The sequence below is a fragment of the Telmatherina bonti genome (assembly GCF_933228915.1).
Source record: "Telmatherina bonti genome assembly, chromosome: 7".
NCBI classification, from domain to species: domain Eukaryota; kingdom Metazoa; phylum Chordata; class Actinopteri; order Atheriniformes; family Telmatherinidae; genus Telmatherina; species Telmatherina bonti.
In genome coordinates, this window is record NC_136625.1 from 20,534,709 (window position 1) to 20,554,466 (window position 19,758).

The 19,758-nt window shown below is 40.0% G+C and overlaps 1 protein-coding gene across 4 annotated transcripts in view; it reads left to right on the forward strand.

Moving 5' to 3' along the window:
- The window catches only part of adgrl2b.1 (adhesion G protein-coupled receptor L2b, tandem duplicate 1), a 99,064-nt gene that overhangs the window by 30,004 nt on the left and 49,302 nt on the right, over positions 1-19,758 (forward strand). For all 4 annotated transcript variants that reach the window (XM_079244039.1, XM_079244040.1, XM_079244041.1 and 1 more), the window contains exons 3-5: positions 6,113-6,326; positions 11,175-11,284; positions 15,546-16,346. In XM_079244039.1, coding sequence (XP_079100165.1) covers positions 6,113-6,326; positions 11,175-11,284; positions 15,546-16,346 — 1,125 coding nt within the window. The remainder of the gene's footprint in view (positions 1-6,112; positions 6,327-11,174; positions 11,285-15,545; positions 16,347-19,758) is intronic.

A 19,758-nucleotide genomic window follows, 5' to 3' on the forward strand; every position in this document is an offset into this window, starting at 1 on the left:
ATAGCCTCACCATGCTGTTTGTGTCTGCTGTCAGAGATGACCATCACCGTTTCTTGCAGCCTAAGCATTTCCACTTTAAAACCCCAGCTAAAGCCAAAGAAGGCCAGGACTTAGGAACTGAAGACCTGTTTGAGATCTTCCTTCAACTTTTAGACCCCATTTGCACTGCAACAGTGAGTCAGTAAAACGCCAAATTTCTGTTGAGTTATGCTAAATCAGCAGTTCCCAAACTTTTTGAGCCACAAGATGACACACGTTTTTACAACCCTGACAAAAAATGCAAATTTGTTTGATAAATATAGAGTTAGGCTATTAGACCTTAGTTTAGTTACTTTATTTATTTATTTATTTATTTATTTATTTAATTAATTAATTAATTAATTTTTTTTTTTTTTTTTTTAAATTAATTTCAGCGTCTTTAACTTGCTGTATAGATTTTCTTCAACTTGATGTTTTTACAGAATGAACACAGTTGAGACTGCCAGGACATCATTTGGTGTACTTTTGTCCACATTTTCACATCCTTATCTTTTTTCACCAGAAAGCCAGTCTCAATGTCATCATTAGAAAAAAATGCTAATATCTCAAGTCAAACGTTAAAGTTTACTCATCTGTTCTGCAGCTGTGATTGTAGCAACATGACTTGAATGTGGCCCGGTTTGTCGGACCGGTTCATCCACTTTATAGATTCCGTTTTTACTCTGCATCCTCACAGGAATAAAAAGAATACAGGCAGCTCTCTATACCCTAAAATCTCTTATACCACAGAATGTAATTTTCATGCATGGACTAAAGAAAATTGTATTCAGCGCAGGCCAAAACTACCTTCTCATTCTTTGGTGGAGTACTTTGACTTGTAAAGCAAATTGCCTTATTTCCTTTGCCTTAAAGTGCAGACAGGCTAATTTTGTTAGCTTTGGACTGAGCGAGCGTCTTTGCTTAATATGTTTCCAATCTTTAGGCTAATGAAACAAATGAACTGTTAGAGTTGGAACCAAATGACAGATTTACCAGAAACACAAGAGTGTTGTCGCTACTTGTGAAATTCTCTTAAAATGTGGAAAAATATACTAATTTAAAAGCTAATAGTCATGTATTATGTATTTTCAGCTTATCTAGACATCTGCAGTCTTTAAAAATAGAAGAATTTTGAATAGTCAACATGAACATAAGACTCAGCTTGAAAAATACCACATTTTCTGTTTGAAGTGTTACTGCTCACCTAAGAGAGAAAATATTAAATGCCTCTATCTGGTGTGATAGTATCTAGCTTTCTATAAATGGACCCACCTGAAGAGTGAAGAGGCAGCTGTGGGATCCGTCACACTTAACCTCAGCAATATGACAAATCCTTCTCTTTAAACCTTCTGAAGCAGACATGTGTCAACATGGAATATGTAATTCCCTCCTCTTTTTTTTTTTTTTTTTTTATGAAAAAACATTTAAACAATGAATTGAGGTGGGTAGTGCAAATTGTGGTTTTGGAATTTGAACCTGCAATGCTGAATTCACATCTCACCAAAGAGAAAAGGGATACGACTCAGAGTGCTTCATCTAACCACAAATGGACTCAATTCTGTATTGCCAGTTGCTATTTTAGAATTCTGATATGGGAATCAAGAGTGTCTGATAGCAGCCGTCTGGGAAAGGCTGGTGTAGCCCCGGGGTTTGTGGTCTTGTCTGACACTGTCTTTAGAAACAATTCCCAGCAAGGTGGACCAGAGCGGGGACTAAAGTGTCATGGGAAATGGTGCCATATGTCCAACTTGATTTTCAGTGTTGCACCGCATTTCGACAGTTGAAATGAAATATGAACTCTTGAGGCTTAGCGAAGTCTTCTTGGGGTGTCATCTGTATTTGAAAAGCAGGTGTTACTTTGCGAAATCTCAAATCTCCTTTCTAATTTCCCACCTCTCTCCTGCGTGACTCTCACATGTGTGGGGAACATTTTGAGTAGGATCTTATGATGTCTTATAAATTCAAAATGTGGGAAACTGACATTTTTGTGTTTTTTTTTTAAATGTCCTGCTATATACTTATCTAGTTTAGATACATTTGCACAGACTGTGAAGTTTAAACTGTATGTTTGATATATAAAATAAGGGAATGTTTCACTGCAGTGCTTTCTTGATTTTTTTTTTTTTAAGTTTTTAAGCCACTTTTCTTTCTTGGACTTTTATCAGAAACTTCCACTGAATAGCTCTGAAATTAAGATCCATGAAGCTGGGGGGGGCATAACATTGATGAAGCTGTGTTCCATATTTGTTGAGAAATGTTTTTTTTTTTTTTTTTGTTTTTTTAAATATTTTTGTCCCACTGTACAAGTTTCTATTCAAAATTTTTAATCCACTAGAGTAAAACTTGTGGTATGACCACTCGGCCACTCAGGATATTGGATTATGGAGGCGTCTGCCGCTGTTGGAGGAAAAGCTTGACTCCAAGATTTACTCTTTCTTCCAGAGATGTTGGCTACTGGTAGCATTGGGAGTGAAACAACATAAAAAGACAAACAATCTTGGAGTACTCCTGCTGTGACCGCGGTGGGGACACTCTTATTTGACTAAAGGCTACACCCTCCTTTATGCTGCAGAAGAAAGCGTCCCTGTCAAACCGAAGCTCAGAACAATGGGGGCCAGCCTCGGGGAAACAGGGCCATTTGCATGCAGCTGTTTGCCGTTTCCAGGACCCCAAAGGCCAATCAAAGGAACCTTAATGGGGGATGACAAGCATCAACCAACGCCTTTGCTCTCTGTCTGTGCCAGCCCTCGTCACTTTCTCTACCCTCAAAAAGTGGTCCACTTTCCTTTTTTCCCCACTCTCTTTTGATCAAACATTCCTTCAGTTTTTTTTTCTCCTACCGTCTGATGTCCCAGTGTTCAGCTCGAAGGGTTAAAGATTGGTCATGAATGCACTCTTGGCAGCTGACGCACCGAGTAGCAAAAATGAACCTGGTGTAGAAACTGGACATTTGTTTTACATTCTGCAGCTCACAGTTGCCAAATGGCAATATTTCAACACCAGCCTCCCATTATCTTTTCATTTTATCTCCAGGGTTTTAAACGCCACAGAGTGCAACTCTGTGGATGGTTTCAGATGCACCCATCTGAGCCACAGTGCCACTTACAATTTCAAAGGTGTTGATAGAAAACAAAATATGTATTATGAGAGGGATTGTCACCAGTGAATTATAGGCTGTCGAGTGGTGAAAAAAAGAAAAAAAATTCCCAGAATGCAACATATTGAGCCGCAGTCTCGGGCTTTTTTTGCTCTCTTGAGTTCAATAGACGGCTTAGCAGGCAGGTCAGGGGGAGGAATCTGAAAAGCTACTTTCCGCACAGTCACTCACTGACCAGAATGCATGATAAGGCCTCATGTCAACAAGGGCAGGAATGAGGATCAGAGCCAATTATCACTAAGTCAAAGTGGTTACCATGGTGATTTGACTAGTTGATGTGCATCAATCTTACAGGTTCCTTACTGATTTTGTAATTTAATGTCAAACTGATGCATCACTACAGTCAGAGCACTCCGTTCTCTACACACTTACACCAGGTTTGTGCTACAGATTTGTCCTGTAGTTTTCTTGACACCATTTTCCCTGCAGCTGGTGGCCTTATGTCGCAATTTTGAACTCCTGCAAAGTTGAGCAGTCAAACAAAGCACAAAGCGTGAGATGAAAAGCTTTTCATGCCCCCCCCCTCCCCAAGACACACTGTGTACACAAACAATCTTGCCTTCATTTCAAAATCTCACAAAACTTGTTTAAACCAAAGAAATCCACACAGAACAATCCTCACATCCAGAAAACCTTTGTTGTCTCATGGTTTTTCCTTTCTAGCTGTGTCTAAATCCTGGGATCTCAGGCAACATCAAGTTAAATGGCCAAAAATAAATTTCCCTTGAATTCAGCTTTACTCTAAACTACACAGTCAAAAAAGAAAAAAAAAACAGTTTAAACACAGCATATTTAAGATTTTTTAGACAGATTTGTCATTACATGCCCAATTACAAGTTGACAAGACAGTCATTAATGAGACCAGGACTATCTGCAGTTTGGAGAAGAAGCAATTTGTTCTTTAGGCCACCAGCACAGACTAGATACTCCCCCTAATTTGATGTAGTGTTAGCCTATGACCAGGATGATCCATACAGGCGAGGGAGGAGGTGGCCAGCAAGGCACAGGGCTAATCAATCGCTAGGCTTCTGTTGACAACAGCATGCTATCATGCCATAGTCGTCTGATAGATGGGCAGAACCACCACTGGACAGCTAAAGAGAGGAAGTTTGAAAAGGCAGATGGTGTGTTTGCGTCCGTATGTGTGTGTCTCCATGAGGGTGTTTTAGCGGAAAGACTGTCCCTCCGCTTAGAATTTTAAAACCCCATGAGATGCATTCTTTCTGTCTGTTCTCCATGGCTGCTGTGATAAACCCGTCACTCCTTCCATGAGCAATGGCAGGCGGGGCGATCATTAGTCTTCGCAGTAAAGCCGCCGACTTGTCTCTGTGTTTTATCATCCACCATTCTGGACAGGTTTTCTGAAAGGTTTGGGTAATTGTCATGATTATTGGAAAAGATGGAGTGACCCCACAGCCCTTCACTTATGATTTGGCTACACTGACGTCTTCTAATGAGGTGATAAACATTCCAGCTAAGCAGAATCTACTGGCCATTAGATGGATCATGGTTTTATAATGAAATGTCTAGTGGCTGAATGCCAGAGAATTTATACCATTAGTTCATATTTTGTTCTCTTGCTACCTTTACTAGTGTGTGCAGAAGTTTTTCCTAATATGCAGTGACTTTAACATTATATTCATAACAGTAAATGCTTCGCAGATGTCATTTCTCTATTTTCTAGTGTGGCATGTGCAAAGCTACATTGAATATTATTATAAGTAAGCTGGGCGCAGCGGGCTGAAATGGCTAGCAGACATGTGGGTTGGGTTTTAAGGGTAGGAATTTCAAGTCAGAATCACTTCAGCTTTGAGCAGTTCAAACAATGCTAATTGCATCAGGCCCCAACTGTCAAAAGTGTGTGGATAATTAGAGTGAGAGGGCAAAGTGAACCCAGGGTGGTAAGTGTTAGTACATGACAATGCCGGGGAGCCAATGGGAGCATGGAAAAGGTAACAGGCTGAAAGGAGGGCTAATTATGAGAGAGCAGTGCAGAAAATACAAATGGTAGCTGCTCCCCCCAGGGGCCCGCCAGTGCTGAAAACAACGGCCATTATTGACAGTTCATGCAGAGCCCTGCTTGCTCTTCTTTAATGGAGCACATTTCCATGTTCTACTTAGATATCTTATAATTGTTATCTCAGAATTGAAGACAGTTTGGTTCTTCACTTTGGATTTTATCCTAAGTTAACAACATTTTCTCTTCCTCTTTTTGCAAATCGTCATACATGTAATTCTGCAGTATTTATGACCGTACATTTCAGTACTTATGAAAAGAGGAAATAATGAAGAGTAACTTATTCCAGTGTAATTTACGGAGAGGGGACACAGATGTACTTTTCATCCAAAGTAGAGCTATTTGGCTTGGCTTCCAGCCGCTCTGCTCCATCTATAGATTATTCCTCCTGTGTGGACTCCAGTCTGTCCCCTGTTTGATTGCCGGCACTGTAAAATGGATTATATTGCGCTCCATTCTGCTGGGATTCTGCTTTTCTTTGTAGAACAAATAAAGCTAAAGAAACAAATGTGGTGGGTTCATACAACTGTAAAACAAACTGTTCTCTATCCAAACAGATTCGCCTCTAGTGGCGGACGCTTTACATAGGTGGAGACCATCCTGAAGAACGGCAACCTTTTTATTTGCTTAGGAATTTATTAGATTACCACCGTTCTCCAATGAGTCAAAAAAATTTGACAGCCCTGACCACAGAAGGATGGAGAAATGAATTGTTTCGTCTTTCCCCATTCCTGGATCGTGTGTAATGATCCGTCTGTTTAAAGCTGTGGTAAACATTGGACCACTATTGCCTATTTATATTGTGCCAGCAGATTTTTACAGCATGATGTGCAGCCTTATTGTATTATAGCAGTGAGCCCTTAATTTATTAATTTTGTGACTTGCCGTCTTTTCGGTCCTTGTGTGTTTCTGTGTGTCAGGGTTCAGCCGTGCAGCCTTGCCATTCGGCCTCGTCAGAAGAGAGCTGTCTTGTGAAGGATATGCAATTGATCTCCGCTGCCCGGGTAGTGATGTCATAATGATCGAGACGGCCAACTACGGCCGCACTGATGACAAGATCTGTGACGCTGACCCGTTCCAGATGGAAAACGTCAACTGCTACCTCCCTGATGCCTACAAGATTATATCACAAAGGTAAAGCGCTGGGGAGCGGAGGGGATCTTATTTCACAAACATAAACAGAAGCTGGGAGGGAAAAGACTGCACCTCTTTTTTCCCTCTACTATTACTACTGCACACAAAAAAACCTATTTTATGTACACGCTTGTCATCTTCTATTAGGCAATTACTTGAACGCATATACATGGGTGAATGTTTTAAAATAACAAAACAAAAACACACATTTTGTCATATCAATGTCCAAAATACACTTACTTTAAGGCTTCACGTCTGAAAGACTCAGTCTGCTCTGATTGCTTCTGGTAGGCATAGCACAATGCTATGCCTAATTAGGCTTATTGGTATCATAATTATGGAAGCTTTACCTAAATATGTTACACAATGATGTCACTGAGTAACAGAAGAAAAACCTGAAAAACCTGAAGAATAAACTAGGCTTTTTAATCAGGCCAGGCAGTGTTTTCTGCAAGAAAGATTAGCTCTCAAGGGTGAGGGCTTTGGGCTTTATAACTCTCCAGAAGCTTACATGCACAAAATAGAATATAAGAAACTGAAAGAAAGCATAATATGTGCTGACAGTTGAATATGTACAGTCAAATTGGCATCATCTTACACCTTTCAATGGTTGTCTCATATGTATTTGATATATATATATATATATATATATATATATATATATATATATATATATATATATACATATATATATATATATATATATATATATATATATATATATATATATATATATATATATATATATATATATATATTTATATTTATATTTATATGTATATATATTTATATTTATATGTATACAACTGGGGCGCAGATTAATTCTTGACAGGCAGGAAGTGACATCCATGCAGCAGAGCTCTTCACACCAGCTGCATGTTGTTGCTTCTGTTTGAGGCATAATCAGCATATCTCAGAGAACGTAAGTCACATGAAGACCCTCTTAATTCCCTATCTGTAAGACTGTTCTTGCTTTGTTCAAACAGTTGTAGTTCATTGAAGTGGCTTTGCCTTAGGTAGTGAGCAATGCCCATCATAATGCCTTTTATCCTTGTTACCCTCTCACAGGATGCTGCCTCGTTGTCAAACGACAGCGCAGCAACACTTCAGTTCGACTGCTGCTTACCCCTAGAGGTGTGTGTATTTTTAAAGGGCACTGGATGAACTATTCATAAATAGTAACCAGCACAGTTTGCTTTCTAATGCACTGTTCTGTCTTAACCTGCTCCCTTTTTTTTAAAAGCTGGCTTCTGAGCGTCATCGCCCACCATGTCAGACCTCTGGGATTGTTCCTGCTACATTCTCTTCTGTATTTACTCCCATGAGATGAAGCTCTACAGAGGAGTTTTTATGAATCTATCTCGTCCTGTTGTCATTCTAAATTTACACCATAGTCCCACTACAGTCCCACAGTAAAATTCTTCAGAGAATGTCCATGCCCTTCGGTTTAACTACTACACATCTGTTGACAAGTCAGATTCAGATTTGGTGGAGCTGCACTTCAAACTTAACTCCATCAAAGATTCCCAGGAGGCAGTGTGCAGCAAAGGCTTTATGAAGAGCGTGTACCACAAGCTCTTAACCGGAATTATTATAATGATTGAGATCAGTGGAAATGGGCTCCTGACTGTAATTAAAGTTAACGTGATAACGGGGGGATCTTGGAAGCACTCACAAATCTTTTGGTGACCGTGATAAGGCCACCATTGGTGTGCAGCAAAGTAGAACAAGGGTATTTAAACTCAATCACAATGCCCTGTCAATATTGTCAAGATTAACAAAAGGCAATAGCCCCACAGACGGATAAACAAACATATTAAACACGACTGGGGAGATGGAAACAGTTGGATGTCTGCCGCACAAGTGGCAGTTTTCTTGGTTTGTAAAATTGCAGCAGAAAGTATTCATCAGCATCTCGTTTTTCCACAACAAAAACAACCAGACAGAAATCAAATGGCTTGATTTCCTACAAAGGCTTACATCCAAGCGCTTTGTCGAGAAAAAATGTTTTTGGTGTTGACAAAAAAGTGGCTAAATGAAAGTTGTATGAAGAGAGTGATGGAACCTCAGGTTAGTGGACCCTGTTTAATATGCAGGTGACCATTCCCTCAGAGATGTGCCGTGAATGGATGGTGTGTTCGACCTTTTTCACTGTCAGCTTTTTTTTTCCCCTTCACCTCTCAATCAGCGCAGGTACAAAAAAAAAAACTATTCACACTCATGCACAATAAATAAATAAATAAATAAACGAATCATCAAACTACATCTGTCTTCTGCCTTCCATTACCTTTGTTTATTGGCCACCTCTTCTCTGACCCTTTAAAACTATCAGAATACATCTTTTACTTGGTCAAAAGTGCAGCTTTTTGATAGAAAGAGAGCAGGATTTAAATACTTTACCACTATGAGATTTTACTTGGTGCAGTAAAGCTTACATGCAGCGATTAGTTGCTCTTAAAACAGACTCTTGGCATATTTTACAATACCTCCCTCTTCTCCAGTGCATCTGAAATTAACAGTAGAGCAAAATACCACAGTGGATTCTTAAATCTGGAAATAAATTAGCAGCAGTAGTAAAGGTATTTAGATCTTTGCATGGAGATATTCATTCATTCATTCATTCATTTTCCGAACCGCTTATTCCAATTCAGGGTCGCGGGGAAGCTGGAGCCTATCCCAGCCGGCTTTGGGCGACAGGCAGGGTACACCCTGGACAGCTCGCCAGTCCATCGCAGTGCATGGAGATACTACACAGTAATCAATACTTAGTTCTTTCAAAAGATCAAATGATCTAACATGAAACGGCTTCTCATGTAGTGGTGAACCATAAGAGACTCATCCCCCAACTCATTGTCTTTTAAGTCACTGCTTTGGTTTCCAGCCAACTTAAATAATTCTGTTCCAGCACACAGCTCTCATCAGACTACCTGTACACAGCTGCATGCCACAAACAACTCCCAAATATACAAATATGTTGTTTTCCCGTGTTGGTACAGATCAAAAACAGAGCTAGAAGTTGTGTGAATATTCTTTCTGCCCTGCAGCTCATTAGCTGTGTGACACATTAAGCTGGTTGTGTATTATTGACACTAAAGCTTAACTGTTCTGTATACAAGGTTTGGGTTAACAAGCATTTGTGTTACCATAAAAGTTACAACCTTTAAATGGACCATTTTATATTATATATAATGGTGAAGTTACTTACAAATCATTATTTATGTCTTCCTCTGTCAATAAACTGGTGTATTCTTGCAGATCAATGTGAAGCTAATTTTGCTTCTTTGATATACTACATTGCAAATCTGAAACAAGACAATGAGCTGCATAATATCATCTGTATGTTAGAGGTTCCAACAGCAGCCATGACAGTTCCATGTACATTAAAACCTCTGTACTGAGTAGAAAAAGAGTCAAGCACGTGTGTCTTAAAACATACAAAAAGAAAAGTGTTTATTTTGCAGCACTGGGAGCTGTTGTCAGTCAGGCTTAAAAACACTCCATGTGGAATGAATATTTTTTAAAGTATTTGAGGTGATGCAGTTGCTTATACCTCCTGTCAGTCGGTTCACGTTTCGATACAGCAACCCCTCTCCCTCGTGGCTGCTCTCCTGAGGATTTGCTGCGGAGCAGACGTAGTTGGAATTGTGTTGAAGCTTAAATAATCGCTGATGATGCTGACACACTTTTTTTTATTTCCACAATGAAATTTGCTTCTTTTTTTTTTTTCCCATTTTAGATTTATACATTTGATAATCTGTTCCTTTTGGGAGAACGGTTTAACTGAAGAAATACGTGTTCACTGAAAAGTAAAGTCATACTTAAATATTTACCCCTATTTTTTCTCTTCTTTTTCTTTCTTTCTTTTTTTTTTTTTAAAAAAGGTTATTTTAGCATCGTCCTTCAGTCACAGTTAAATGTGTTTTTTTGTGCAGCACTGGGCAGTGACAAGGCATTTTTGATCTCTAATGGTTTCTTGTCAAGTGCTCAAACCTATGTCCGACTTGCATCTCTGCTTCTGACCTTCTGAAATATTTATCACAGGCCTGCAAATTGTTGAATGTTTCTATTTTGGTGCCAGTGTTTCTTTTTCTTTTTCTTTCTGTTTGCCTCTTTCTACTCACATCATTCTCAACCCTTCTGCTTCAAGAGAGCTTGATTGAAGTGGAGCCAATTTCCACCTATACAGTATTTACACAAACTCTGTCCTGTGTTGTTCTTTTTTCTTCCCTCTGCCTCTTTACTTGAACTTCTTAGCACCCAGAAACATGTTCCAAGGTGCACACACACACACACACACACACACACACACACACACACACACACACACACACACACAAGCTGTCTTTGCCTTTCACACATCAGACTGTTAATTCACTGAGGGACACCATATCATACTGTAAGCCAAATAACCTTTTGAAGAGATGACACATTCATGTCTTGTTTGGCTGAACATGCAGAGGAGCTGCCCTGTTATACTTGAGGCCACCCAGTCCAGTCCTCTGCATGCCTCTGCCACCTGTCACGTGTGTTTTTTAATGAATGTTTTCTCTTTCAATAGCGGTATGGAGACTGTAATTCCTAACATGGGTTTAGCCACAATCTCTCTCGGTCTCTGTCATTCATCCCATCACCTTCATTTACTCACCTTTATTGCTTTCATTCCTCTCTCTTCTTGCCAAGGTTTAAGCTTGAATGTATAAATGACAGTGCTGCCTGGGATTTCATCAATGTCAATGTCATTGTAACAATTAACTTTTCCCTCCTCTGTGTTATTAATGTTGTCTCTGCGGAGTGCTCTTGCTGTGGGTAGTCATGATGAAATCTCTGGTCAATCTTTCTTTTTTCTAGGTGCAACAACCGTACGCAGTGTGTGGTTGTCACTGGCTCTGATGTCTTTCCTGATCCATGCCCTGGCACCTACAAGTACTTAGAGGTCCAGTATGAGTGTGTTCCCTATAGTAAGTATTGCCATCCAAATATCATACTGAAATCATGCTGTGTGATATTAAAGTGTCTGATGTGACTATAGCCTCTCTTCATTTAAAATTATCTGACAGTTTGTCTTACTGATGGCATTTCAACATGTGTATGTGAAGAAATATTGTATAATCAGTCATGAAAAAGTCATACTGAGATATAGATTTTTCCCTCCCTCAAAGGTTCAATATACCCCAGTTATGACAAAGAGCCTTTTTTCTCAATTACCTCTAATGGAGTTTAGTCATGTGTATAGTTTAATGATTTTATTGGCTGTTCTTGATATTTGAGACATTTGCCTCGAGGTCCCAGACTGCATCTGGATCCTCGCTTGTAAAATACACTGAGTAATAAAACACCAAAGCAAGCAAATGACTAATTAAACTACTTGTCTTTCCTCCTCCTTAGGAAGAAAATTTCAATGACATTATTACCATTTTTTAATCAACCCTGCCTGTCTAATGACAATGGCCAGACACTTTTGAGGCTGAAGAGTGTCTCAAAAAAGAAAAGAAAACTTCAGCAAAGTCCTTTGAAACCTTTAATCAAGCAATCAAAAGGGGGCAACACTTAAAATCACAAAAAAAGGTGTCAGTTTGTACTGGTATCTATGGGAAAATTACTCTGGTGCTGACTACATTCAAAGAACAATTATCTAAATGAGTTTATGAGTCTTTATTGCCATGGTTTCACTCGAGTTTCCACCACTTTTCAATGATATGATGTCATTGAGAACATCAAAACAACATGATAAATTTAAAAAAAAAAATATTGAAGACAACTCTCAAAGTTATGTGTATAATTAAAGTGAGTGTTTTTCTTTAAAATATATATATATTTTTGTTATGAAATGGGGACCAGTACACCTGACAATTTTTATTTTAGTCATACCTAATGTGTAATAGCCTATACTGCCGCCTTCTCAGGTTACTACACAACCAAAGTTTACTTGTTGCAAACCAGCTAATGGAATTATGTCTAATTTGCTTTTTTTTTTTTTTTTTTTTTAACTCTCCAAGTGTCACATTAACTTCTCTTGACAGTTTTATAGATGCACAGCAACTGTAGATGGCTGACATGACAAGTTTCAGTGGTGGGAGATTAGCTTGAGCTAATTGATTATAAATCTCCAGCAGCAAGATTAAAATTTTGGCTGCTGTCAGTTTAATGTGCATTCTGCGACTAAGGAATTTGCACACAGTAACACATATCCGTATCTCAAACTCATCGCTTTAAGTTCTGTGATGCTGTCAACATATATATTATATAATGTGGTTTTTTTTCTGTTATTTTAGTGTAGGTGAGGAATGATATACTTTAGAAAATCTATATTTTTAGAATCACTGAAGCAACATCCAGTCAGATGCAAATGGGAATTCTGAATTATTTTAATAGCCTTGCTCTGTTTTTGATTAGGATTCAGATGTGATTTAATGCTGTTTATGTGTCCTGTACGTGTTTATATAACAGTCCTACTTAAACAGGAGAAAATAAATCTCTCGTTTAGCGTTTATTGTGCTCATAGCATTTAATGATTTTTTTAATGGTGAAATCTGCTTGAGAAACAGTATTGCTGTGTCTGTGGACAATCCACAGACCTTACTGTGATCAGTTGACATTGGCATCACATTTTCCTGAGCAAACAAGCTATATATATATATATATATATATATATATATATATATATATATATATATATATATATATATATATATATATATATATATATATAATTATTTTTTTTTCTACTTTTTATTTGTGTACTGATAGAAATCTCTGAGGCGGATAGCTCCACACCTGGACAAATAAAAATTAACTGTCTGCTTGAACAGACATCATTAAGGGTGAGGGAGAAAATATGTTTTCTTGTAATTTCTGTGAACTGACCTTTTAAATGGTTCCCATCGTATTAGATATATTGGGAAACACGTTTTTTTTATATTAGCTATGAAAAATGGAGGATTTCACTTTAAGTCAGTGTAAATATGTTAAAATTGTAAGATAATTCTGCATCTTTAGCTAGATTAAACCAAATTCCTACTCTCAAGTCGTAGATCAACTCAAGTCTTCCACTGGTTTTAATTAAATGAACTGCAGAGTTGGTTAAATCCAGAGCTATTTTCAAGTTAATCTTCCTTAAAAGGGTGCTTTGGAGTAGTTTATAAATGCAGATGAAGGCTTCATTCCTGCCTGTGAAAGTACTCAGTATTTAAATTGATGAACTGTAAACATTTTTTAGAAATATTCACTCTTTTTTTCTTCTTCTTTCAAACAGACCTCCCTTTCACCTCCTGTCTCGTTCCCCACGACTAACCTCTCCTTTTTTCCCCCCCAACTTCCAATCTTTCATATAGTGTCTCCAGCCTCTCCCCCTCCACCCAGTATATGCAGCTGCAACAGTCCACTTACGAAACTCCATATTAGGCCGACTATCCATCAGTCATCTCATGTGCTGGTGCTCTCGTTGGCTCATTTAAGAAACGGGGCTGTAACATTAGCACCGTGTCGTGTTTTACGTGTGTGGGCGAACAAGTTTGGAATCGAGTTTTGATTTGTGTTTAGAAAGTTTGAACAAATTCCATCCTCAGTCAAGACATGCCAAAAACAATTTCTGTGCCGTTCTTCTAAGAATGTTATACATCTAAATATGAGCAGGACTTTGAGATTTTCTTCCCCCTGCCACTTAAGGGGGAAACATTTTTAGAGGGATTTAATTCTGCTTTTACAATGGCCAATGCGTTATTTTGTCGGCAGATAAAGAAGGTACGAATGAAAAATGTAATGTGCTGGAAAGCATGGCGCATAGCTTGTCTCTAGTCATAACTTGTCTGTTTTTATATCCTAGGATAAGAAGCCGTTTCACTAACAAACATTTTTTTCCACTCCAGCTCTACTTCCTTCAAGCTGCCCTTATGGTTCATTTCATGCTCATACCTTCCAACTAATTCTCTTTCTTTGTACCTGCTAGTTGACTCATGATAACCTTTCTCTCCCTTTTTGCACTCTTTTTTTGCTTTCTTTTCCAATGCCTGAAATAGAAGTGGAGCAAAAAGGTAAATGAGTGGTCTGGTCCTTCCCTCCCCCTCCTTTGGCTCCTTGTTCTGTGGTGTTGAGTACAGCTCCCTTCACGTTCCCTCCCCTCCCCTCCTGATTGCCTCTCCTGTCAAATGCTAAACCCATAGGAGGATTGTTTGCACCCATGGAATCCAAATGATTTGCAGAAATGAATTTCAAATGACAACCACGGTCAGCAAACTTAGTTTTTCTTTGCACTATGAAAAAAAAAAACACAGACTTTTCAGTGTCGATTCATTCCTGGGACCCTCTACTAGTAATGTAACACTTGAAGAATGATTACCTGTGTATATACTCTTATTTGGCTCAGTGTTAGTTTGCTTGGCCCAACTTTTGCTGCACCCATAGCACGTGATGTGAAATAGCAGTGATGGCTGAGTGAGTTTGGCACCGACTGCAAAAAGTTTGAAAAGAAAACAAAAAAATCACTGTGTCCCTTTTTTTTTTATCCAGAACTAATTCATTTAAATGGGAACCTTGCCATGGCCTCCCTCACCCATCAGTGGTTACTCTTGCCTTTCACCACTGAAGTAGTACAAAATCCTTTACCACTGTTGTATTATCTACTCCCCAACCTCCACTTTTTATTTACCTCTGCTTTGCTGCCGCCACTACCATTGACAACCTGTTGTTCACCCTAATCACAAGATGTGATGTCTGTTTTTTTTTTTTTTTCTTTTCCATTTGATTTGATGACCTTAGTCATGTGAGTATGCATGTGCAGTGTGTCCATATACCCAGCTCTTCATGTGGCATTTGACATTAGAGACAGACTGGTATTTGATCGAAACAAAACAAAAACACTGTGAACTCTACTTCCTCCATTTGCCATGTCTTTTATTTGCAGGATTTTTATACGTTTTTTCCTTCACGTTTAATTTTTTATTTTGTTCTGGTTACGGAGTAGCAGCAGACCCTTGAGATGCAAGTAACCTCATATTTTTCATTCTAGATAATCTCTATGACACATACATTTGTTTTCTTTTCCCCTCTACTCATTAGTACAAAAGCACTAGTCACAAAGCTTCCTCCAAATTCACAGTCCTTGATCTTTTTGTCCTGCACTTGAGTCGCACAGCAGCAAGAATCTTGCCTGTCAAACATGTCCTTTGTGATTTTAACATTTTGCCTTGTTGTACTTTGTTTCACTCTCCTCTCTATCGCTAGTTTTCATTTGTCCCGGGACTCTGAAGGGGATAGGAGCCGCCACCTTCCTGTTTGAGGCCGAGCAGCAAGCAGGGTCGTGGTGCAAAGACCCTCTGCAAGCTGGAGACAAAGTCTTCTTCATGCCCTGGACGCCGTACCGCACAGACACCCTCATCGAGTATGCTTCTCTGGAGGACTTCAAAAACGGTCGGCAGACAACCTCCTATAAACTGCCACACCGTGTGGATGGGACAGGCTTTGTGGCTTATGATGGCGCTATCTTCTTTAACAAGGAGCGCACGCGCAACATTGTGAAGTTTGACCTGCGCACACGCATCAAAAGCGGTGAGGCTATTGTAAACAATGCCAATTACCACGACACCTCACCATACCGATGGGGCGGAAAGACGGACATTGACCTTGCAGTAGATGAGAGGGGATTGTGGGTAATCTATGCCACAGAGCAGAACAATGGCCGCATAGTGGTGAGCCAGCTCAACCCGTACACACTCCGCTTTGAGGCTACCTGGGAAACAGCCTATGACAAGCGCTCGGCCTCCAATGCCTTTATGGTGTGCGGCGTGTTGCATGTAGTGCGCTCAACCTATGAGGAGAATGAAAGCGAAGCCAGCCGGAGCCAAATCGATTACATCTACAACACCAAGCTGAGTCAGGGCGAGTATACTGACATCCTATTTCCCAACCAGTACCAGTACATCACCGCTGTGGATTACAACCCCAGAGACAACCAGCTGTATGTGTGGAATAACTTTTATATCCTACGCTACGACCTGGATTTTGGACCGCCAGATCCTGCTGAAGGTGAGAACAGCTTAGTTTTGTGTAGTCCGTTGTCTTTGTCTAATTCCTCCATTGTTTGGCTGCTGCGTGGGGTGTCACAGATGGCTGCCTTTTAATTTTGGATGCAATTCAGGTGTGATAAAGAAAAGGGGGTTGTGTTATTCTCGGGGAAAGGCCTCATTTGCAGACACAAATTACAGATTCACCTTGGAATGACAGATAGCTCCCTGAGGGGTCATGCTGCTACAATACCCGTTTCTTTATTACCATGAGGCAGGCTGAAGTATTCAGTCCAGCAGATGCAGGGATCCCATCAAATTCTTCAATCTCTGGCCTTATCCAAAACCATTATGAACACTGCCCTCCTGAACTTCCCTCTCATGCTGGGAACATGCCTGAGAAGTATTGTGCACAGTATGACAGAGGTTATCCTCTCCTCCCTAGCTGAGGATTTCAAGTTGTGTTTCCATGGTTACCTCTTTAACTTCGCTGTAGCCATTTTTTTCGCAACAGATGAGGAGATAATCGCCAACCTTTTGTCTGCTAATATTTTTCAAAGGCTTAAATCTGTGTGAGTTATGGACCACATGGTGCATCGGTGCAGAAGGATGGCTGGAAAGAGACATCTATTACGGTGAAGAAGAATCATGTCAGGCGTTTAACGGTCTTAAATTAATCTATGAAGTGCTGAGAGGCAACATACGTGTCGTCAGACAGACACATTACATCAGGCTGATAATGGGTTTAATTACCTGACACCGACCAATTTATCCTATACAGCACAGATAAGTCTCCAGTACATAGGGGGGGGAAGCAAGAATCTTGACCTGATTGCACCGCCCCCCCCCCGTCTGAGCCCTGCTCCATATTAGATGATGATTTTTAACTTCTGGATATTTGGGAGGGGTTGCCGAGGAGGGGGGGGGGGGGGGGGGGGGGGGGGGATCTGATTCTTGACCTGCGCTGCTGAAAGGGAGGGGGGTTGATGTTTCAATGGAGGCTGTGTGCTCATGAACTCTGGCCTCTTGTCAACACGTCTGTTTGTTTTCCTGCTGTTCCCTGGAATCTCCCCAGCATGATAACTCGATACCCAAGGGGTGTGGGAGGGGGGCTGGGGGGGGGATGCCAAGTTTGTGTCTGTTTTGTTGAACAACTAAAGCCTCAATAAAGAGTATGCTCATGGAGATGTGAGAAATACTCAAACTTTAATGAGTTTGACATGCATGCAAACCACTAGCTGAACAGCTCACATCCGGGTGTATGTAAATGTAATTAACAAGTGAATTATCATAATTACCTTCCTTGTCTCTAAAGAGTCTCAGGGAGAGGAGGGAAGTGGCCGTCACAAAGCATTTTCAGCTAAGGGTTTAATGTCCTATCTCAGATACCGTAATGCCTCGGTAAACATAAAAGCCACATAGGCATGGTGTTGCCACTTGCTGCAGCACCAGAACACAGCTGCTGATTTCACTCATTACTCTTAAGTGATGGCTTCCTGCCTCTGCTCTGTCATTGGGATCCAATCAGAAATGCATCTCTGGTGCAGAGCTTGTCACTGTGGATCATTAGGTGTGTTTTACAGGATCATTTTTGAAAAGTCGTCTGCTCAAGACGGAGGCATCTCAAGATGCCGATGCCAATGCCAGCGTCAGCGGCCGCAGCCGCAGCACAACGGGCTTTGTGAATGGCACTTGAAAATAATTGGTTCTTGTTTATTAGTTGTTTTGTTCAGATCTACACCTTTAACTTCTTTACTGTCTAGCTATTAGGATTTATTGCTGCCCATGATATGTTGTTGAATTAAACAAGCTATTCTCCAGGGTAATCTAATGGTGCTGAAATAATGTCTCACTCTCAGAAACAGAGGGGCATTTGAGGCGTAAAGAAAATTAATTGTGCCCATTAAGATTCATCGACCACAGAGGGAAATAACCACAAACACGAAATCCAGAGCATCTTTTCTCCTTTTTAAAACAAACAGCTATTATTGTCTGTTTCCTTTTTCTGTCATAAGGATCAACCTTGTGATGCTGAATTTAGAGAGATGCTCAGGATTATGGGTTCATATTAAGAGAATATTTGCAGAGCAAATGAAACATAACGCAATTGGTCTTCCCTGCATATCGATTTTTATGTGTACTATTGAAAACATTTCTAACAGATTGAGAGAAAACATCTGTGTTCTGCTCATGCATGTATTTGGAGCACAAGCAATGACTGGAAGAGTTGACTCTATTAGGTGTTGGCCCTAAAACAGATTCAATGCCAATTTAAAAAGGAAAAAATAAAAATCATCTTAGTGTCATAGTTACGAAACTTAAGAGGGACACCTGTAATGTATCCTCTGATGTGAAAGACATTAACTGATTTTTTAGCCAGTAATTGCAGAGTGAATTTCACACTAACAAGGAGAGAAAGGAGAAAATGAATTTGTCTTTGTGGTAGCATTGATTTGAGACCTTCAAGAGGAGAGGCGTAAAATTGATGGCTTTGTCTCATAAAGGCTTAGCTGCTTGGAGTAATCTGGTGGCAGTAGACAATATACAGGCTTTTTCTTTCTTTTTTAACACTTTTGTGTCTGAACCATAGACTGTACATAAAACGACAGACGTAGCCTCTGTGACGTCACCCATAGATTTCTTAAGAGCTGAATTGAAGCTCGGTGGGCGGTTCCTACCGTCACCATCTTGGCAGCGTCATGCACGTTGTCTTGCCCGGAAAATACAAATATGGGCAAAGATGTGGAGCTGAGAGGGCAGCCGTGAGCCCCATGGCGGATGATTGACATCGAGCGAACTCCGAGCTTTCTGTAGCTAAGAGTTAACCAAGCTAACCACGAGATAACGGGAGCTAACAAGCTAACGGAGATAAGTGGGCTAAAGCTAAGGCATGTTGTTAACCAGCTAAAAACCATGGTTGTTCTACGTTCTTCTTACTTGAAGCCAGAGATTGGTACCTGTCAATCAAAAGGACACACCCCTAAATATGCCAAACTTCGAGATGAAATTACTTTTAAACGAGCGAGTTAGAAAAAAAATCACTCCCCCTACAGTTGTCATGAAGGTAAACCTGACCTATAAACTGAAAATGGATTTTTGAATCAGGCTGTAAACATGTTTATTTCTGCTGTGAAGTTTGGCCTTTTTAACATGGGAGTCTATGGGGATTTGGTCTGTTTTGGAGCCACCCCCTAGCGGATGAAGGGGGAACTGTAGTTTTATGCACTTCCGCATAGGCTTCACCTTTAACCGCCGGAGGTTGCCGCTTGGTCTGAACCCAGCTTAGCATTTTATTGCACTTTGCTTTTCTATTGTATCCCTGTATGATGCCTCCAGGTGAGCCTTCAAGATGGAGAACATTTATAGACGTATCATGCACTAAGCCTGTGTTCCAGCCTCTGAAACATAATGTATGGCAACAAAAAACTGACGTG